The sequence below is a fragment of the Apodemus sylvaticus genome, chromosome 6 (assembly GCF_947179515.1).
Source record: "Apodemus sylvaticus chromosome 6, mApoSyl1.1, whole genome shotgun sequence".
NCBI classification, from domain to species: Eukaryota; Metazoa; Chordata; class Mammalia; order Rodentia; family Muridae; genus Apodemus; species Apodemus sylvaticus.
Window position 1 is genome coordinate 124,454,958 of NC_067477.1, and position 22,802 is coordinate 124,477,759.

At 45.7% G+C, this 22,802-nt stretch overlaps 1 protein-coding gene across 1 annotated transcript in view; it reads left to right on the forward strand.

Annotated features, from left to right (window-relative positions):
* Positions 1-22,802, forward strand: part of Vit (vitrin) — a 108,276-nt gene that overhangs the window by 58,484 nt on the left and 26,990 nt on the right. The window contains exons 7-8 of the mRNA XM_052186751.1: positions 4,792-4,869; positions 12,401-12,589. Coding sequence (XP_052042711.1) covers positions 4,792-4,869; positions 12,401-12,589 — 267 coding nt within the window. The remainder of the gene's footprint in view (positions 1-4,791; positions 4,870-12,400; positions 12,590-22,802) is intronic.

A 22,802-nucleotide genomic window follows, 5' to 3' on the forward strand; every position in this document is an offset into this window, starting at 1 on the left:
ATTTTGAATTTTTGTCCAATCGATGGCCTTCCTGCTGTGTCAGCTCAGCTTGCTGCCTCCATTGCTATCTTACAAATTATAATTTCCACTCTTTCTCTCCCTCTCAAAAAGATAATGCGAGTGATCTAACAACTCCAGTAGTCTAGTTTCACAATGGAAAGGTAGCCTGCTCTCTCAGAGCCATCGGGGTCTTGATTCTCCATTTTTGGTTATTTCTCCAACCCAAGCTTTTATTTGTGAAATATTTAAAATTACAGAAAATGTAAAAGCCCAGTGAATACCTGTCTTCCTTTTGCCCAGACTCCTCACTCACTAATGTTTCATCCTGATTGCTTTATCTACTGGTGCATCTTTCATTTAAAAAAACCTTAACCTGGAAAATTCTACACGAGCCTCCAACACTTCATCTGAAAGTACTTACCCATGTGCCTCTACGAGTACAAACATTTTCCTGAGTAACTATGCTGGTGCCGCATCTGCAAACTAATGTTAATGTAACACTGTCCGATAAAGAGTTCTTATTCATACCCCCAAAATATTCCTCATCCTAGTTTACTCTCCTTTTTGGATCTATAATATGTTCAGAGATTCTGCCTAGTGTTTGTCTCTTCACTCCTTTAACTCCATCACATCTCATTTTGTGACCAGCGATATGATAATGACATCTATGACGTCTAGTGGTATGCCTTACAGTATAGGCCAAAAACGGGGCCAGCTGGTTTGTTGTCATTGGATTCAGCTTCAATATATATTTCTAAAAACATATTTGTTTATTTTTATTTTGTGTAATGAATGTTTTGCTTGCATGTATGTGTACCATGTGGTGCCTGGTGCCTAGGGAGGCCAGAAGAGGGTACTGGAACTGGAGTTATGGACAGTTGTGAGCCATCATGTGGATCCTGGGAACCCACCTCAGGTCCTCTGCAGGAGCAGCAAATGCTCTTCACCTCAGAGCCATCACTCCAGCCCCTCAACTTGAGTATTTTGAAAAGGATAGCTTACATAGTCAAATCTCCCTGGCATCGTGGTACAATGGCCTTGTCAAAGGGCCACACTGCCAGTTTCTTTAATTGTTGCTGATAGCAAATTTTGATTTCTTGGCTAGTATAATATACTTCTCCAGGGCCAAGATACGTGTATTTAATTAGCAAGCAGAGTGATACGTGGGTAACTTATTACCCAATAATATTTCCTCAGAAGATTTAACACCATTGCCCATCCTAGCTTCACAAATAATAAATTAGTCTGTAGTTCTCCAGTATCCCCTCGGGGTGACAAATGTATAATTTGTACACGCGTCTTATGTACAGTGCCTGCATGACCTCCGCACATCCTCTCTGAGCATTATGTCGTCTCTAGACTCACTCAGTACCTAACGCTGTGGATGCTGTGTAAGTAGATGTCCCGTTCTACTGCTTAGGAAATAATGACACAAAAATTGTCACAGTCAAGCAAGCTCCACACAGCTACAACTTGTTTCCAAGCATTTTAATTGCAGATTAGTTGAATCACAAATTTGGATACTGCAGAAACAGGGCAAACTGTAACTGCAAAATTATAATTTTCCTAATTATGTCATTCCTTCCACATTAGTGGCTAGCATCTCTCCCACAACACCCCCACACAGTGTTGTTTTTAATGTAGACTATGGACTCATTCAGGAAATTTTTTCTTTTAAATATAGTATGATATTATCTACCACAGACGACAAATCATTATATACGTTTGTTTGTTTCATGTCTCCTGAGATTTGGTCAAAGCATTCATTGTGTAACATTTGATTTGGAGCACAAGATCATGTCCTATGCTCAGCTGACCCTTCCGTTGCCCAGGACCTCAGTCTCCTATTTTCTATGACCTCCCAGCAAGATCGAATTCGATGGGATTTATCCTAAGGAGGAATCTCCCACACCCTAACCCTGTGTAAAGAAAAAGGTCTCGATACACCCTGACTCTTCTAGACTGGCAGGTTTTCTGACCTCCATTAGACAGCTCAGGCTCCAAACCTGTATTTCCTCCATCCATCAGAATGGACAAAAGTGAAAACAGACCTTTTAGGGTTCTTCTCAAATGGGGCAATCTCTGAGCCCGTTACGTTACACAAATGAACTTGGTTTCTTTACTGGATCACAGAAGGGCATCAACCACAGGGTAAATTGTTTCCCAGGCAGAGCAGAGGAAAGACAGCCTCCATACAGGAGTGTGCCAAGCATCTGCTGCCAAGCAAGTTTTCAAGCTCACAACTCAGCCTGCAGTCCAGGCATTGCACCAGGATCTTAAAGGGAGACTTTACTCCTAGAAATGAGAGACGACGCATGTTGGGGATTTTTAATCTTGCCGTTTGCTCTTTGTTTTTGCGATAAAGGCATCTTAATAGGTTGGTTCTCTATAAACCTGGACTTCCTCTGCCCCTCATTCTACCTTGTGACATTTAACAGAAAATGATTGTGGCCAAAGATAATAAGCACTTGTGCTTGCACAGTAAGTGGGAGACCTCTTTCAATGGAGGTAGGGAGGGCACTGTCTCATAAGGTTGTAGCCAAGGATACCCTGTGATTCAGAAGTTCACAGCCAACAAGCATAACTGGATTGGGTCAGAACCCTCCTCAGAAGGCTCAGGTGCCAGGGTGACCTTTCTCTGAGGTTTTATTTCTAATTTTTATAGGTCACTATGTTTCTTTAATTAATCTACTTTAGGGATCTTGGAGCTGTCAGGGAGGGCTGAGAGGTGTGGTTCTGGTCTGTACCATCCCGGAACAGTGCTGGCTTGTGAGAGGTCGCAGCAGGTCTCCTAATAACTCGCTGCTGTCCTTTGATCCACATTTTAGACAGCTGAGCAGATGCTCATTTGCCTTCTGAACAAAAACACAAAGAACTACCTAATTTTAGTCAGAGGAATAGTAAAACGGAGGGATACCTCTGCCTCCCTCTCTGTGAACTCTGTGTGGCCCACAGACAGGAGGTCCCTCACGGGGTCCAAATAGCCTCAACCTAGGTCTGCTCAGAGCAGGCCCCAACATAGCTAAAGACTTGGAAATGACCCATTCTGCTCCCCAGCTGATTTTAATGCAATGATGTAAGAGGCACCTGTAAGCTAGAGTGTGAGTGGAACTTACAGGTAATGTCTGAATAGGGTTTCGCAACTTTGTGGGCATATGAAGCTCCAAATGTTTTAATTTCATTTTTCATTACACCTTTGTAACTTTTTAGAGGCCATGTCATTATTTATATCTTTCTCAATGAAAATAATAGCTTCTTGAAGATTATAACAGCTAATTCAAGGTAAAAATAAGGGCTGGGATGTAGTTCAGTGGTAGAGCACTCACCCGGTGTGTACAAAGCCATGGGTTTATTTCTTGGGACCATCAAAATAAAAAAGAAAAAAGAAAAACAGAAATAGAAAAAATAGAAACAGAAACTCAGATTTTCTTAGTTTCGAGACCTCACAATGCTTGTGCCATAGGATGATTGGCACATTCCTAGACTGTCCTCTGCCCCCACCCCCAACTCCATTTTCCACATGACACCACCCCTTATCTTTCTCACCAAGTACTTCCTCAGGTCAAGAGATTGATGCTTTTATATAAATGATAATAAGTCATGCTGCCACCACCCCACAGCTAAAGCTTAGGAATTATAGCAAGGGGCTAAGCACGGAGATATCTATCCCTCATGGGGCTGGAGAGAGGCAGCCAGTGGTTAAGAGCACTTGATGCTCTTGCAAAGGAGTAGTGCTTTGGGTCCCTAGCACTTCATTAAGGGACTCATTAGTGCCTGTGACTTTAGCTCCAGGAGATCCAAATCCTTCTTCTGGCCTACACACATACACACACACACACACACACACACACACAGAGAGAGAGAGAGAGAGAGAGAGAGAGAGAGAGAGAGAGAGAGAGAGAGAGAGAGAAAGAGAACAGAGGAAAACTTTAAAGATATTTCCTCATGTCATAACTACATGAGACACGGCTCATGGTCCTGGGATCTTCACAGCTATGCAGAGACTAAGGAAGTTTTCTCAGGGCAGGGAGGATAGTATGTGCATGCCAACGGCGCTTTCAATTTAATTGTAGAACAAAGTCCAGAGTCTGGCATCTCTTGGAAATTAGATGGCTTCCCAGGAAATAGCCTTCCAGGGCAATTTTAGTCATCCCAGGATTGATGACTACCTACAACTCTGTCGGATCATCGATGATCCAGCTCTGGTCTTCTATTGTGTTAGAGAAGACTGCGTGTTAGACCAGGCTTCTCTTTCTCCTTGCCTTGCATCTAAGGTCTCTGCCCAGGTGACCACCAATGGTTGTTTTTAAGGAGGACCTACATACAACTACTTTCAAGCTTTTGTGATGCTCTGGGTTTCAGATGGGTCCCACAGGGTTCGTGGAAGAGAGGTAGCTCTCCACCCACAGACAGACAGCCCAAGGCCTAAGAGAAGTGTGAGTACAGTGTCCCCGTCCACCTACCATTGTGATGGAGCATTCAGAGCCGTGTGGGTGAAAACCACTTAGCTTTCACGTCACATCTTCAGGAGCAAAATAAGAAACTGCGAATGTTAAGCAACTCTGAGTCATGGGGATTTTATTACTTCCATTCTATTATTAATAAAAACAAATGCTCCACTGGAAAATGAAATGCCACTTGACTTTCTTATTGTAACAGACAACTCGGTGCAAGGGCGACAGATGTTAGGGAACTCAAGAGAGATAAATTAGAGATAATTCACTTATCATCACTGAGAGATTTGAAAACCCATCCCAGAAATAAATTCTTTCTTCTTTTTTTCTTTTGCAGAAAGTAAGTCCCAGAAGGGTGTAACCTACCCATCGACTCTTACATATTCATCATCCAAAACTGCAGCTGCTAAAGCAGGCAAGTGTCCATGTGTTATTTCATCCAAGCTGAGCACAGAAACACACAGTGTGGCGTTCTAGAAGCCGATATGGAAATTAACATCTTACGCTGTCAAGCCCCACTGCCCCTCATGATGCTTTAATCAATGCCAGAAACCTGGCACCAGAATCAATGCAATCAGACAGCATGACTCGGGAGTGGAACGATTTCTTGTTGTTGTTTTCATGATACGATATTGTCTGCATTTGTGTCATCTCCATTCAAAACGACTGCGGCCTTGAATTTTATTGTCCTGCTACTTTAGACCATGATCAGACTTTATGCCTAGAAGCGTTTCCTGGCAACTAAAAGGGAAAAGGCTGCCTCTTGGCCATTAAGTAAAGGGCAGGGAGGAGAGAGGACTGTGGGCCTTATCCACTCACAGCAAGCAATCAAAGAAATGAATCTGAACCAGGGCAAAACACACATCTCTGGGGCTTAGCCAAGTCAGCCTCCTCGGGATAGCAGAGACTAAGAAATTCATCTTCCCAGTCTCCATGTTAAATCCAGAACAGTGCTTTCCCCGGTGTTCTTTTGAGAGGTGCTTTGATTTCTCACACAGTTGCTCTCTCACAGAGCTTGGCATTCCAGAAACACAGCGGTGAGAGGATTTGGTCTGTGTTCTGCTCATGGGTGCAGGCTGGACATGGCTCTGGAATTTCAAGAGCTGGTGTTTTTGGAATAGTTGCCGTGTGCGAGGCACTGTGACAAGATCTTTCCCAGGTAGTTTTTAGTCAGCCCAAGTTACTACCAAGATGGCCGGTTCTTAGCCCTAAGGCCCAGTTTTGCAGAAAACACAGCTTGGAGAAGTTGTATAAATTCCTGGTGTCAAACAGCCAGGAAATAGCGAAGTCGAGAGTCAAATGCAGGCAGTGTGACTCCAAACACCTCTCTCTGAGTCACCGTGCTACATCCAATGAGCTTTTAGACGCATGCTAGAGGTTGACAGCTTGTCACCAACTCACCTATACCTTCAATGACATTTTGATCCCAGACGTGATTGTGACATATTTATTGAGTTGCAAGCTGTCCTGTTCCTCACAGTGGGATGCTACCTTAAGAACCAGATCTGCAATTAAAAACAATGAATTCATGAAATTCATATGCAAATGGTTGGATCTGGAAAATACCTAAGTGAGGTAACCCAATCCCAAAAGAACACACATGGAATACAGTCACTGATAAGTGGATATCAGCTGAGAAACTCTGAATACCCAAGACACAATTCACATATCAAATGACTCCCAAGAAGGAGGAAAGAGAGGTCCCTGGTCCTGAAAATGCTTGTTCCAGCATTGTAGGGGAGCACCAGGACAGAGAAGTAGGAGGGGGTTGATAGTAGAACTGGCAGAGGGAAGAGGGCTTAGGGAACTTATGGGGAGGGGGGGGGGGAACCGGGAAAGGGAAAATCATTTTGAATGTAAACAAAGAATATTGAAAATAAAAAAATTATAAAAAGAAAGAAAACAGAACCAGGCCTGAGATAAGCCACGCCTCCCTTTGGTGAGGACACAGGAAGGAGTGATAGTTTCTGTTTCGGCCAAGTTTCCCGCCTCTGCTCCTATGGTGATGTCTGAATAGGTGAATCGTGTGGATAACTGGTTTCGGTTTTGTCGAGGCTACTCTCGTCCGGCCCCCACCCCTTTCTTCCTTATGGTCGGTCCCAGGAACCAGCAGTCAGAACCCTGGGCTTCTTTCTCTCTAGACCGCCCTGAAGCCTGAGCCGCACTGAGGTGAGGTTACCTTCTCTCACGCTGCCTGTGGCTGTTGAGGGGCTTTGGCCCGGGCTGTGCTAATGGCACCGATGACCTCAGAGATCTCAAGTGTGGAGAGAGTTGCCATAGCCAACTAAGCCTGACTCCAGACGCGTCTCAAGACCCTATCTCTTTTTACTCTGAGGGGAAAGTGCTTCTAGACTTCCAGAATACTAGTGCCTGTGTAAAATCCTCTCCAAGGGGTGCAGGGCGTGCCTCAGAAAGACTGGCAGGAAATGGGTCAGCCACCTTTACCATTTCTTCAGGCTTGGAGAGGCAGCAGGAAGGGAGGAAGCACATTCTCACCTACACCCCCCCCCCCCCCACACACACACACACAGCCGGTTCCGGGCCTCTCCTTATTTTTCCCTTGGTTCTTTTCTTCCTTCTCATTGCTTGGGGAGACTGGGGTCTGGTGACTGTGCAGATTAACCTGGAATGGCCACAGGCGTGGAAAGCTCAGGGGCAAATTCCCTGATAAACCAAGTAGTTTTCAGGCCCTCTGGCTTCAGCCCACAGCCCAAACCTGAAAAGGGGGCCCCCCCCACACAACATCAGGAGAGCGCAGCTCTGAGTCCCCTCTGTGCCAGATCTCTGAACTACAAGAGCCTGAGGCAAAGAAAGCTAGCTTCTTCCCTGTTTCAGATAAAGAAGCTGACCAAAGAAGAGTTTAGCAGTTTGCACAAGGGCGTGACTGACTGTAAGTGGTTCCTTAGAGACTGATGGGTTGTGGCATCCCTAAACTGGATAACAGTTGTGAGGAGAGAGCAGGGAACAGGTAAGAGATGCTGCCTTGGATTTTGGAATCCATTTGGTTTCGAAGTCCCAGCCTTGGCCAAGCTGAATTGTCTCCACATACCTAACCCTTGTCTACATGCCTGTGTCGCATCTTTGAGGTAGCATGGTGAGTCACCGGGGTTTTGGCCCCTCCCATTTCAATTTAAGTCTATAAAGTGTGGAAAAATCACAGTGTTAAAACACAACCATTGCTGTTGTCCCCTGTCCCCATTACCATATCACCTCAACCTTGTGGGGCTTGTCACTAGGTATCCTTGTCTGTTCCTTATTTCTAGAACATTCATGCTCTCAAAGAGCGTGTTTTTTCTTCATCCACTCGCTCACATGTACTGAGTACCTTCCCTGAGCCAGACTCAAGCTAAATGAGGAGCGTGCTAATATCAAAGGCATGCTTGGGGTCTCGTTCTGTCTTTAAAAAGAAGCGCCTACACGGGGCGAGTTCTCACTAATCACTAATTTATATAAAATAATCTAGTGAGAACTATGAAAGAATGGCCTCATTGCTAAGTTAAAAAATATCCTTTAGTGGGCAAAACAGAAAAGAAGTAGATTCAAGGCCATCTATGGCTGAGCACGCTGTGTGAAATGCTTACTGGGCTCCCAAAGAATGAGTTAACGGGTAAATCGGGTTAGGATGACCTGCAAAAGCATAGCCAAGGTCTTCAGTGGCAAATTATCTCACTTGAACCCCGGTAGGCATCTGATTCGCCTGGCAGGGCTCACGCTGGGGACAGATATTACCCGAAATGTAAAGGCTGTCTCTCCCAGGCAGTTAGCAACCATTAAGCAGGCAGCTGCTACTTGGCTACTGTCTCCATTTGCTCTGAGCAAAATAAAAACAGGTAAGTGTTGATTTGCATAAATGCACAAAAAAACTGGGGAAGCACATTCCTGGCATCAAAGAAGGCTGAGGAAACCTGCTACAGCAGGAGTGCCAGGAACGTGCCTCCTGCCTCTGCTTGGCTATTTGCTAAGCCCTGGCCTGGAGGAGGTAAGGATGGGTCTTACTGCAGTAAGTTTTACCTCCCAGGCATCTCCTGCCCTCACTGCCCATATCCAGCATCTCTCTCTCTCTCTCTCTCTCTCTCTCTCTCTCTCTCTCTCTCACACACACACACATACACACACACACACACACACACACGTACACACACACACACACACACACACACACACACGTACACGCACACGCACTCACACACTGTCACCACCCCTGACAGCCTTGGTGAGATCACCAGACCCTGAGATACCGTCAGAAACTCTCACGAAACCAAAGGCCACCTTTAACTTTCTTCCCTTCTTGTAAACAAAGGCTGTGGGTTTGGAGTCAACCACCCTTGTCTCTATTTCTGTTCATCCTTGTAAGTGGGGATGCTTCTTGACCTCTTTCAAAAGCCTGTCCCTTAGCTTAACATAGGAATATTTGTATCCACTTCCAGGAAGGACTGTGACAATCTTCACCAGGAATGTTTACGTAAAAATCCCCCCAAGTGTCAGAATACAGTAGGTAGGCAGTGGGTCTCTGACCTCCTGCCCTAGCACACAGCCCTAAGCTTAGCTCAGAATGAGTTAGTGGTAAGAAGAACCAACAGTCAGAACTATGGGCATCTTGGCTGTCCAAGGCACACTGCTGTTCACTGCAGAAGAGGAGGCATACACAGCATAATGTCAAATGTCAACTCCTACCGTTGATTGGATTCCTCCATGTGCAGCACGCCATGTAGGGGACTTGTGCACGTCATACAAATTATGGCAGCAGCCCTGCCAAGAAGGCATGACTGTCCCCATTCAGTTACTGGCTTGGGCTGCAGTTCTTCTATCAAACATTCCACGGCCCCTCTGAGGCAGCCTCACGGGAGCAATTTCTGGTGGCTGCAGTAGTAACCCCCTGAGCTCAACTCCATCGGACTGTCAGGTATAGGAGGAGGCTTGGGGCTCCATCTGAGGCCATGGAGTAGTAGCTGCTGGGGAAGCTGGTCTTAGCTATGTCTAGATTAAGTAAAGCTCTCAATAGAGCTTTTGGTGAAAGACTTAGAAAGGAGAAAAAAATCCATATACCTGACACGGCCAGCAAAAGCCATTCGACGGGGCTATTGTGAGCAGTTATGTCAGATGGCTCACAATGAACCAAGAGTGCGGTATTCAGAAAGGAACCTGGAGAATTAGGTTAGGGACATCTTCCTTCATAATAAAGGTGGTTCTAATGAATGACAGAGAATGAACAAAAACATAGACAGAGACACGACTCTTGAGTACATTGGTCAAACATCTGAAAGCAGCTGTGTCCGGGATCATTGGCTACCCCCGTGATAGTTTATCTTTGGCTCTCTTGAAAACAAATCTTCACAAACGGAGATGACTGGGTAGTCAAGAGCCTAGTAGGATCTGGCCAATGGAGTAGGAAAAAGATAATTGCAATTTTTGAACTATAGTAAGTTTATGATAGGAAGATGTTCTAGTAAAAGGCTTACTTTGTTGAATGGTGGATGAATTAATGATTTGAAAGCAAAACTATACTTGCCTGATAGTTTATATCTGCCTCTCAAAATGAATACTCCTGATCCTGTCCATTGAAATCTACAAGCAGTTCTACTTGGTACCACCTCCCCATATGACACATCCCAAATGTGGGCCCACATCTCCCTCATGAGGTGCTAAGGACTTCTTATGTCAGCATAAGGCAGAAGACCCCCTCCTCAGAAATTAAACACGTCTCTGGGACTTATTATTAATGGCTATCATTCAAAGTAAAAGAAATGTCGTACTTCAGGCAGTCTTGGCTCTGCCCCAGGGTGGTACAGATGCCAACTGAAGCCCAGAAGCCCTCCATGGTTCTTTAATGATTGTCTGACCCAGTCTTCTGACTGATTTAAAGATGGCCAACTGTTGGCAAGCAACAGGATAAATGAAAATGGGAAATCTGCTTCCTACCCACAAGAGCAGATGGAATGGCTGAATTGAACCTGGATTCTGGGTTTGCTTTTTTTTTTTTTTCCCCAATCTGGCCTGCTCTCCCAAATTAGTGCCGTGGTTGCACCTCTAGAAGGTGATGGTGTCAGGGTGTGGAAGGGAGCGGGTTCCAGTGCTGGGCAGTGGATCTGAACACCCCATTAAATGTCATCTGCAGGGCTATAGCTCTGACACTCTTCTAGGATGCTGTGCCATGGCTAGTGCCACATCAGATGCTATCCCCTTAGCCTCCTTTTCCACATGTCTAGAATGTACCAGCCCCAAACACAATGATCCAACGACTAAAACCAGGATGCTACAGTGAGCTGAGAAAGTCCCCTCCAAAAGATACTGACATCCCTATCACTGGGAGGGAACCTGAGTGTGGCCTTATATAGATAGTAGCATATAGCTAGTATGATTAAGGGTCTTGACACTGGATATTTTCCTGGATTATCTGGGTAGACCCTAAAATAATCACACACATTGCCATAAAAGGAAAGTAGAGAGATATTCTTTCACATACTGTGAAGAGATCATATTGCAATAGGATTGAGGATGCTAGCCTTAAACGCAGCCACAAACCAATCCCGATGAACTTGGCTGATGCAGGAATGCACTCTACCCTCGGGCTTCCTTGAGAAAGCTCGATGCTTCTGATGCTTTACACTTGACCCAGTCATCCTTATTTTGAAATCCTGGGCCCATAACCCTAAGAAAAATGGAACCCTGTCGCTTTAAGCTTTAAGCTTCCAGGTTTAGGGCGGTGTCTTACAGCAGCACCAGGACACCAGGCTCCCAGTTATAGAAGGTGGCATGTTCCACTTGATGTCCAGTAGCCACTGGCAATAGACCCAGGGCGGAGGGGCTAATCATGAGGGGATCTCTCTTTGGCCTTAGTCCAAGGTCTCCAATATAGTCTCCAGCATTCATGAGGAAACCTCCCTTGCCCTAAACCTCAGGGAGACTCTCTGAGCAACTGGAACACCAGCAAATTGAGACTTGCTTTGCAACTGGAGCCTTGGATCAGCTCCCCACACTCTGGGAAATGACTTTCCACTCAGGCTCAGTGGTTAAAAGAACTTGCTGCTCTTTCAGACCGCCTGCGTTCAATTCTCAGTACCCGCGTAGGGCAAAACTAACAAACACCCAGCTCTAAAGGATGAGATCTGACTCCCTCTTGGGGCCGTCCCTGACACTACACTCAAATGCAAAAGCCCACACACATGCATAATTGAGAGTTAAAATAAGTCTTAAAATAGCCTCTCACTCATACTCATGCAAGCAGCTGAAAACAAACTCAGGGAGTCAAATACAGGACATCAAAGTTGGAGGGGACTTGTTGGGAAAAGGGCTCCAGGGCAGGGAGATGATGAGAGAGAGTGACGGGAAGTGAAATGTCCTGAAGTAGTATGCACACAGTATACACAGTGAGAGACTATAAAAGAATTACAGCCAGACACGAGCTAAGCCTTCATACTTTAGGAGAGCCTAGAAGGTCCTTGCCGTTGAGTTAGTTCCATCATCCCAATTATTGGCAAGACATCTGAGGCCAGAAGTCAGCTGACTGCTTGGGAACCAACTTAAACCAACACGCACTCTGTAAGACTGAGCCATAGCGGGGGTGCTGGATGCTCTGTGCATCCACAGGCCGATTACAACTGAGACAGCAAGGTTATAGAATGAGGAGAAACGAGAAAGAGATGTTAGAAAGGAAAACAAACCATCGCTCGTGGGGCCTGGCAAAGTAATCCGGCAACTAATCGGTTTCTGCCTTTTCTATGTTGCTATGGTTTTGAACTGTAACCTAAATGTGTTGTTTAATCTTTGTTGATTGGCTTATTGCTCTGAAATTGTACAGGCTGTTTATACAGATTCTACCCTCCATGGCAACTAGTACAAGCCCCTGCTAAAAGCCAGTGGTGTTCCGTGAACGTTTATTTGACTTCTGGTCTTCTAAGTCCCACAGGCTGTCTTGTGGGCATCAATGCAATTCTGTTTTCTCACAGGTGAGACCACAAGAGCCTATGAGAAGCCATCTATTCCAGGGACAACCACACAGCCTGTCACCCTGACACAGGCTCTAGCTATCCCAGTAGCTGAGACCACTCACAGAGCCACCTCAAAACCATTTGCAGCAGCATCTGCCACCAGCAGCCTCAGACCCCAGCCTGCGGGCCACAGGAGTCAGGAGATGGGTGAGTAGATTGGCCATGTATCACTCCATACCACGAGAGTGGAGTGGCACACCCTTAGAGGGACAGCTGTTGGGGGATCTGGGTATGTAGTACCCAGGTGTTACCCTTCTAGATAGTGGCTCAGGAGTGTGTGAGACCGTCACCAGGGTGGGAGGCAGCAGGTTCTGTCTTCCAGGTTCAAAACACAATTACCATTGTTATACTAGAGAAGGCCAGATAGCGTGCCTGATAGGTACAAACATTACCATTCCTCTCTCTAAAAGATCATTGAAAAAAAACAGTAGTCTTTGCTCTGGCCATTGTTGCGATCTGGATTTTGTTTTCTTAAGTAATAAGTGGCCCACACCCAGAAGTCTTTAGATGTTAAGAATAAAACCAAAAGACTCCCTTTAGGAGGTCAGATAGTGCCTGTATCCGCTCATCAGTCACAGGCTTCTGTCTTCACCTCCGAGATAAAAAGCACCTGCGTCAGTTCAAATAGTTATCTGGCAGGGGGATGGGGGAGGGGAGGGGAGTTGTGCAATGGGCGCTATTATCTCAGAAGGTTTCTCTGAGTAGTTCCTGTCTGCTGCCGCGGTTTCCTTCTGGGAGGAAGTTCCCAGGACGTACTTTTTTCAGCCTGATCCAGTTTTCAGTCATCACTGCTATGCAGCTGGACCCTCCTCTTCCCTAGCAGAGCCTTTGTCTGCCCGTCCTTTGATTTTCCACAGGAGAAGTCGCACTTTCAACGCACCGGGTATTTTTCTGTAACTCACACATATTAGCCTACTGGGTCACAACAACTCCATGGAGCTGTTCTATATGACTTCTAACTTAAATAAATCCATTGTTATTATTTAATTTAGTAATTAATCGTAACTGTCAGGATGCACACTGTGCATGCAGTCTATAGGCCAGGCATAGCGCACACTTTATCATGTCCTTGTCAATGATTCTATTTCACAGATGCCTCCTGGAAGTTATGACTTCCAAATCATAAAATGATTTTGTAAAGTTTTGAAACACATTGGACATGCTCCCCACCCCAACCAATTCTTGTCATTTCTATTACACTAATAGTAATACGAGTTACTGACACTTGTCAACAAAAGAGAAGTATTCTGGGGTGCTGGGTAAGCAGGGCTCACAGGAGTCCCTGGAACCAGAGCTTTCCTCTGTTACATCCCAAGTGCTTGGCTTTTGAGCCTCCATTCTGTCAAATACATTCTAGTATCTGAATCAGTAGTTGTCTCTCCCAGAGGGCATCTTATGTAACGGCACAGTGAGTGCGTGGCTTGGTTTCTTGGCTCTTCTGGTAGGCTTGGAAGTCTTGATGCCAATTTGGCTGAAAACCCCTCAAAAAAACCTGAAGTAGTGACTCCCAACCTGGCAGAGCTTTGTTACCCCTGGCTTTGGGACAGGGGCGTTGGACAGCAGCCTCGCGGCCCGCCAGTGTTCTCTGTTCATGCTCACACAGCACCCGCTTCTATGCGACCCACACACTGCCGGGCAAGTCCTTGGAGTGAGAGAGAGGCCTCCGTGCAGCGGGCACCACGGCTGTTCAGACAGGGTAGGCGGGAGGACTTCTCAAATGTGGCATTGTGCAGTCAAGAAAAGAAGTAGATGTGGATGTCCAAATGCATTTGTCCATTTAAAGGAACGGTTGCGTTTGAGATCCTTTTCACATCCCGTACAATCTACACGCTTAAAGCTCTTCTGCAGGGGGTGGGGTCCGTACAGTTACATGGCCATCGCTACGATCAAAGTCTAGAACAGTTTCATCATTCCCAAAGAAACTCCTCCCTGTGAACCTCTTGGTCTTGAATCAGCTGTAGGGTTGTAACCCAATAACCCTTTCACAGGGGTTGCCTGAGACCACCAGAAAAATGGAGATATTTGCATTACAATATCAATATAATTGCATCAAAGCAGCAAAAATGCAGTTCTTTTTTTTTTTTGCAGGTAAAATTTTTTATTTATTAATACTTTAAGTTTTTGAAATTTAGGACATTACAGGCTTTTAGTGCAGTTCTAAAGCAGCAATGAGAATAATGTTATGGCCCGAGGTCACCCCAACATGAGGAATTGTCTTAAAGGGCCATAGCATTAGGAAGGTTGAGACTCACTGTCCTAGACAAACATCTATCTACTTTTATGAATGACTCACTAAAAAATAAATAAATAAATAAATAAAAAATCTTCATGAGAATCTTACTTTGAACTTTGAGTCTGTAGCTTTCAATGTGAACTTTGTGGGCCCCACATCCTGTTCCATCGTCAGGTGACTGAAACCTACCCACTCTACCATGTGTGGTACCTCCAGGAAGATGGTCTACAAGCTTGATCATTAATGATGATTTAAGTGATCTTCTGTCCCTTTATAAAATATAATACATAATGTGAGATCATATGATAAAATGGGCTAGGGACATAAGTTGCTGTGATACTTTATACTCCAACTACATGAAATAATATTTAGTAGATAAATAACTATCTTTTAAATTCTAAAAAGCTGAAATAGTTTGCCAGGGATAAGAGAGCATCCCTTAGAGTACCGACTGAGATATCAGTTGTTACTTATTTTTCCCTGTTATATGTGTGACTGAAATGGAAAGGTTCTAGAAGCCAAAGTGACTGAGATGCCCAAGCAAAGCCTGATTATTTAAGAAATATTTTGAATGTCTATTATGCATCAGAAAACATTCTAGGATCTTGGGCTATGTCGGTGAATACCCCACTTCATCACGCTAAGATCCCTTCAGTTCGGGACACCTGACACAACTGTGTATTTCACTTTGCAGTATGAATTCAGTTTGAAACAGGGACTGTGTGTGTTTGAGGCCCGATAGTCCTCTTTGTTCTACACTGAGGTCAAAAGCTTCTGCTCAGACAGAACATTACATCTTAGACTCCAAGTGGTTCTCAACCTTCCTAAGGCTGCGAAACTTGATACAGTTCCTCATGTTGTGGTGGCATCCCCCCCCCCAAGTCAGAAAAGTATTTTTTGTTGCCACTTCATAACAATAACTGTGTCACTGTTATGAATCATAATATAAATATGTGGCATGCAGGACACCAGATATACAATGTCTAGGGGTCGCAGCCCACAGGTTGAGAACCTTTGCCTTAGCAGGCAGTTAACAACAAAAGTAAGTATTTAGAAGAGACAGGTGCTCTCTCAGCATGTGAAAGAAGGATCAGGCATGGGAGGACACCCAGGAAGAGGGGGCTGGACATTATAGTCCTTTCACTGACCCATGAATGTCCAAGCCATCGGTAAGAGTGCTAAACCAAGAGCCACAGGGACAGAGACGGCTCACAGGACAGGAATAAGGCTGTCTTCATGGGAGAGCCGAGATGGTTCCAGTGCCTCCAGGAGCACCCAGCGCCAGAGAGAGCCACCCAGAGAGCCAGATCCACCCACTGCAATAGTTAGAAAAGATGTCTGCAAAGAGAGACAATCTGCAGGCTCAGCTGTTGAGTCAGCTGGGATCTCTCGGATTTATAAAGCAGAGGAGTGGTTGCTTGTAGTATTGTTTTCCTGGTCAGGTTCATTTTAAGAAGCACTTTGGTGATCACTGCTGATTAGCATTAAAAATGTTTGTACGATACAAATAAACCATAGGGGGTAAAGAGCGCCACCTAGTGACAAGGCATAGAGATGGCAGAGCCATTAATCTGCCCTCCAGCCCTGCCTGGGCAAAGAAGAGAAGATGTAGGACAGGGCCAGGAGGATAGGGACTGGAGGAGACCAGCGTCTATCAGTGAACTCCTCGCTGACATGTCTGCCACCTGTGAAAGTTTTTCTTCTGTAAGGTGTCTGGAGGAAGTTTTTCTTAAATCCCAATCCTTTAAAAGACAATGATTCCTAAAGAAAAAAAAAATTGGAGAAAGACCATGACCAGGCAAGCTACACTAGAACTACAAATGGCCAGTAAATATAGTCTTAAAAATATCTGCAACTGTATCAGGAATCAAATACATGCCATTTAAACAGAAAAAATGTCATACAGAGAGACAGAGACAGAGACAGTGCCAGAGAGACAGAGAGGTAGAGAGAGACAGAGAGACAGAGAGGTAGAGAGATAGAGAGATAGAGAGAATTTATACTGCAAAATGAAATACACAGTTTTGGCATGAGTGTAGAGAAATGACACAATACACATTTCCAAGACAGAAATCTAAGGTAAGTATTATCTGAGGGTGAGAAGAACAGGCATGGGATGTGTTCACGGGAAGGGAAATAAAGATTTACTCGCCTATCATTAGAAACACAGGTAAAGTTACCATAGTTACCCTACATACTGCTCCAGTGGAGTGCAGAAGAAAATGAGTGACGTGTATTAGGCAAACCACTGCTCAGCCACACACACACACACACACACAAAAAAAAGTGCAGCTACGACATTTTCAAGAAAAATGGCGGGGATAGTAGATCATCATTTTCAGAAAAGGAAGGCAGAGTCCAAAAGAAATATTCTTGTCACAACCTCCTCAAAAAAAGAAATATAGAAATATTCTGTGTGTTCTCCTGTATGTGGACTCTAGATTGGGGGTATGGGAGGGGGAGAGACAGACAGAGAGAGAGAGAGAGAGAGAGAGAGAGAGAGAGAGACCAGTGGAGCATGGACTCAGAGAGAAAAAGTCTGAAAGGAGGAAGGTAGGCAGACAAGAGAACCAAGAAGGTAAAAGGGTAACGGGATGTGTGTGACATTAGGATCGGGGGATTATCTGAGGCTACAATTAAGGAAAGGGACCCCAAGAAGAGAGGGATGCAGGGAACAATGGTGGGGGGGTTGGTGGCATAGAATGAGTACAGGCACTAATGGTACGTGTATATAAAATGCCATAACTAAACCCGTGCCGGCCAATGCTAACATTTAAAAAGCTGGTATGCGTGGGCCCTGGCTGGCGTGAGACTGGCCTGCGGTAGTTCGCTCGGCCAAAGAAGTGAGGTATGACACTGGCTTCTAGCCTGGTCCTGCACTTGTGTGTCGTACGTGAGAATGTGTGCACAGACCGAGGGTTGTATTGCTACATGCCAAAATCGGAGGCCAGGGGTACTGGGTAGACAGCCAGGGGTGGCTTCTTGCCACACTTAGGACGTGGACATAACGTCTTTACAGTGAGCCGTTGTTATTTTTGATGACTTGTACAAATAATAAAGGTGCCTCGAGTTCATGTCACATGACTGAACCAGAGTCAAAAGGAGAAAAAATATCCACCACAGGTGGCCCTAAAGGAAGTTAGAATCTTATCTTTAACTGTCCCTTCTTCCCCACTAGAAAGCATGGGTCTTTCTTTCCCTCCGTTGAGTTCTTCCTCCAAGGGTCTGTGTTTCTCTTTGCAAGCTCCCCTATCTCCCTTCTCCTTGTAAAGCCTCCCTTCAGAGAAACTGGCCAGGAAGCCGTGAAAGGAAGCTGACTCTCTCCCAGAGTAATCAAAGCTAACCCTGTGGACGTGGACACTTCTAAAAAGGACCGAAAGTTAATGATTTGCATCAACTCCGTGTTTACGCAGCTTAGGCAAATTGCTAAATGCTAAGCTATATTTCTGTTGGTGAAAGGACTGCTTTCACCTCTCCACAAGTGGCACAGCTGAGGGGGAATCATTTTTGAGAAATATGACCCTTATGGATAAGGGACTTACTTTGCCAGTCATAAAATACAAGGGTGCTTAGAGGGCCTGGACTACCTAGCCACCACTGTAAATTTGATTGATTGACTGAGTGATCATTCTATCTATACATTTGTCTATTTATTTATTTTCTATTCCAATGCCTCCTCCAGGACAGGTTCAGACTTCACAAAGGCTTTGCCTTGGTTCTAGACTTGCTAGGTTGGCTCATGGAAAGATGAGAACTAGCCAGATTCACACTCATGCTCTGACCAGTCCAACTGTGCTTCCAGGCCTGTGGTTCCCCACCACCTACCTGAGCAGCCCACACCGTCCTGGTGCCACTCCAGGTGAGGCCTCAGCTGTCCTCCTCGGTGCTGCCCTGCGTGTTTCCAACAACCTGAATCCTCACCATTTGATTTTGAGCTGATAAATAGCTGATAGAATAGTTGGGCCAACAGAATGCTCTGCCCTCAGGTCTGTGAAGAAACCTGTGAGGAAAGTAAGGAAGACATTAAGTGTGCCAGCCCTTTGCCCAATCTCCCTTTCCCAGAGGTGATTTTGTACAGGTTGTGATGGCAATTCCTAAGGATTCAATGAGCAGGCTCTTAGAAGCCTGAAAGAGATACTCTCTGGAGCCCAAGCTTGGGGAAACTCACTTAGAAGATCAAGGGAAATTTTTATCATCTCCCAAGAAAGGGCAGAGCGCATCTTGCTTGGGGACCTCTGTTATGCTTCCGGAGAAGAAACATGTTGTCTCCCAGGAGTGTGCCTGTGAGTTGCAACGCACGGGGCTCCCCTCTCTTTGCTTCCATGCAGCCTTTAATGACTTGGTGCTGCAACAGAGGCTGCAGCAGGGCTGTGCAGCTCTGCTGAAGCTCAGAGAGCAGAAAGGGGCAGAGCAGGAAAGGTGCTTCCCACAAGTTCCCGCCAGGCCTGCTCTGGGAGCTGACTGGCTGGCTAAAACCATGCTATTCCCATTAAAGCCATGGGGCATGAGCAATAGAGGCCAGGTCTGTCATGAAGAAGTGTTTGTATCTCCCCTCACTGTTTGTGCTTTGCTTATTTATCTAATTGTGTGTGTGTGTGTGTGTTTTACCGATATGTGTGTATGTGCACCACATGTGTGCCTGGTGCCTGCAGAGGTCAGAAGAGGGTATTACATCTGCAGGAACAGGAGTTAAGGATGGTCGTGGGCCACCAGTGGATGCTGGGAATCTAAGCTCCACCCACCTCATCCTCTGCAAGAACAAGTGCTCTTAACCTTTAAGCCACCTCTCCAGCCCCATAACTTCTGTTTTGTTTGACACACAATAAGAGAATAAGATCCACCCCCAACACACACACACACACACACCCATCAGGATTAACAGGGCTTTCATATGCTGCCCAACAGCACTTTTGCAATGCATACTGTCATCTTGGCTTCAGAACCAGAACTGACCAAGCCCTGGGCTGTCTGCTCCTCATGTTCCCCTGACCAAGATGTCTGCTCCTCTGCATGCCCCAGTATGGCGCCAACCACAGATAACTCAGCAGACTCCAAACACTCTCTGGACCAGAGCCACTCTCAGCTGGGGAAGAAATAAGAGACAAGAAAAAGCAGTCACTGGTTGTATGTACATCTGCTGAGCCTGTAGAATCCCCACAGGTACCCAAAGGCCAGATTCCAGAGGCTTCTTAATGGAAGTCGACAGGAGCAGGTATCAGCCTGGGCAAACCGCTTGCCCCTTCTAGTCTTGTAAGCTAGAAATGTCTTTATATTACCTTATGTCCAGAGATTTCCCACCTAAGCAGTCTCCAGGCTGACTTCTGGGATAAAGTGCAAATACCAAAGCTGCACCATTTGAAACGGACATGCGCTAGGGCTGATGGGAACTGAGCCTCATTCCATCAGACATGCGCTAGGGCTGATGGGAACCCAGCCGCATTCCACCGGACACGCGCTAGGGCTGATGGGAACCCAGCCGCATTCCATCGGACACGCGCTAGGACTGATGGGAACCAGGCTCCAGCTCCCTTTAGTTTGCTGCCTGACCACCTCTGGACTGACTCAAGGTTTTATTCTATTGAATGAACTTGGGCCCGTTGCTTTTTTTCTAATCAAATCATCCTCCAGGTTTTTGTTCTCTGAGTCTCTGCTTCCTCTTCAGTCTCCTTCATGTTTCTAATACTTAGGCCTGCAAAAATGTTCTTAGCTCCATTTTACCCAGATCTTGTTCATTTCTTCAGCTCTTTCCCATCTCACTAATCATCCTACTTAGGCTTAACTGTCAATTTGACCTGGGACTCACAACGGAAGGAGTGCCCAGATCCGAACAGCCTGTGAGCTTGTCTGTGGGGAGTCGTCTTGATTTTTTTTTTTTTTTTTTTTTTTTGATTTGGTCTTTTCAAGATAGGGTTTCTCTGTATAGCCCTGGCTGTCCTGGAACTCACTCTGTAGACCAGGCTGGCCTCGAACTCAGAAATCCGCCTGCCTCTGCCTCCCAGAGTGCTGGGATTACAGGAGTGCGCCACCACCGCCCGGCCTCATCTTGATTTTTAATTGTCCACCATGGGCACCACTATTCCCTAGTCTTGTGGTGCTGGGCTGTAAGAATGCCTGTGCCCAGAAGCGCAAGCGCAAGCACCATTCCTCCTACCTCTGAGTTCCTATCTGAAATCCTTCCCTGACGTCCCTTCATGGCAGATTATAACTTGAAAGCCTAAGACAAAGAAACCCCTTTACTTCCAGTTGCTTTTGCTCTAGTATTGTATCTCAGCAACAGAAAAGAAACTAGAATGGCATCTTCCACACAACTGCCCCGGACCACTCAGACGCTCCCCTAATTCTCAGCATGTCCTTGCCCTGGCTCACTCTGCCAGCCCAAAGATGTGCAGAAATGGACAGCCATGGAATCTCCTGCAGACGGGAGAGACTATCTGTATAGTCTGAGTCAAGGCAGGTAAGTACACATGGGGCTGTTAGATCTCCAGTAAGCTCTTACCATGTCACACATGTCACACACCACAGATGTCACGCATGCCACTCATAGCAATATGTCATACATGCCATGCATGTCGTACATATCACGCATGTCACACCTGTCATACATGTCATACATGCCACACATGCTACATATGCCACACATGTCCTACATACCATGCATGTCACACATGTCACATGTGTCACATCTGTCATATGTGTCATACATATCATACATGTTGTATATGTCATACAGGCCATACGTGCCATCTATGTCAAGCAAGTTGCCCAATTACTCAACTATAAAACTGTAAGATCCTGGAGTTACAAAGAATTCTATAAAATGTATCTGGGCAAAAAATTAATTCCCACAGAAGCATAACCTATTTGAGGTCTTCAATAACCAAATCATCCCTGGACTTCCAGAGAAAGTCTGAGATTCTGAATGGCTTTCAATTCAAGAGACAATTTCAAATCTATGAACTTCAACTTAATGTTTCATCACTTCTGGAGTAGATTTCTCCAGTCCCTCCAATGGATCCTTCCAAGACTTGCAGTGTGTGGCAGAGCCCTGCACCCAGAGCAGAACACAGTGCCTATGTCTGAGAATTACTGCTCCTTTGAAAACAGTGCGGGTTCCAACTGGGCAAACTGCCTCACAATTGGCTCCTTGCCTGTTGAGCCTGCAACTACTCAAGTCTCTAGAATTGTTCTGTTGTACTGCTTCTAGAATCAGCAGGCCACCTGAATCCTGTTTACACACACTTGAGTATGTGTACCCAGGTCAGAATATCAAGCACGGCCCCGTGGGCTCTGTTTTAGTCAAATAAGCTTTTCTGGCCTGGAAATCTAAGCACGGAATTAGTGTTTCCATGAAAAATGTTTTCCAGGTCCCAAATAAATATCTCACAGTGTGTATTGGAGGATATCCCGTTTGTCAACCCGAGGCCAATGATGCTTCCCTGGCTTGAATTCACACCCAGGCATGGAAAATGTCCCCAGTGGTCTCTAAAAGTGCCTGTGCAGCAGGCTACTGGCACACCAGTGCCTTGGGCCTGTATTCTCTTAGCACTTCCTGTGTGGGTATAGCAAGAGGAAGTCTGAGGGAACCACGCTGCCCTCTTGCCCAGGAAAAAGAATGGGAGACTGCTAGCATCCCTTAGCGCTGGGGGCCTGCTACACCATCAAACTTCCACTTCCTCCTCCAAACGACACCCCAGGGACTCACCAGGGAGGGACTTGGGGCCTCTCAGGCCACCTGGGCTTCAGGCCCATAAACTTTATAGTTCTGATGGCTGTATGTTGCAGCTCCCTCTTGGGTCCCATGCTAGTGATTTCCAGATGTGCAGGGAAACAGAGAGAACTGAGACCTGCCTCAGTATCACATGTGATGTGTCAGAGGGGCAGGGCAATCATCTTAGGTCCTTCTGAAGACTTAACCACATTAGTGGGAGTTATGGGTGACAGTGCTAGGCCAAGATTTCTGTGGTGTGATCAAGTACTCTGAGATGCTGGAATGACAGTGGTTCCCCCCCCCTCTCTCTGTGTGTGTGTGTGTGTGTGTGTGTGACTGTGTCTGTGTCTGTGTGTGAGAGAGTAATAAAGGGATAGATTAATAGATGATTGGATAGATGAATAGATATATAGGTGGGT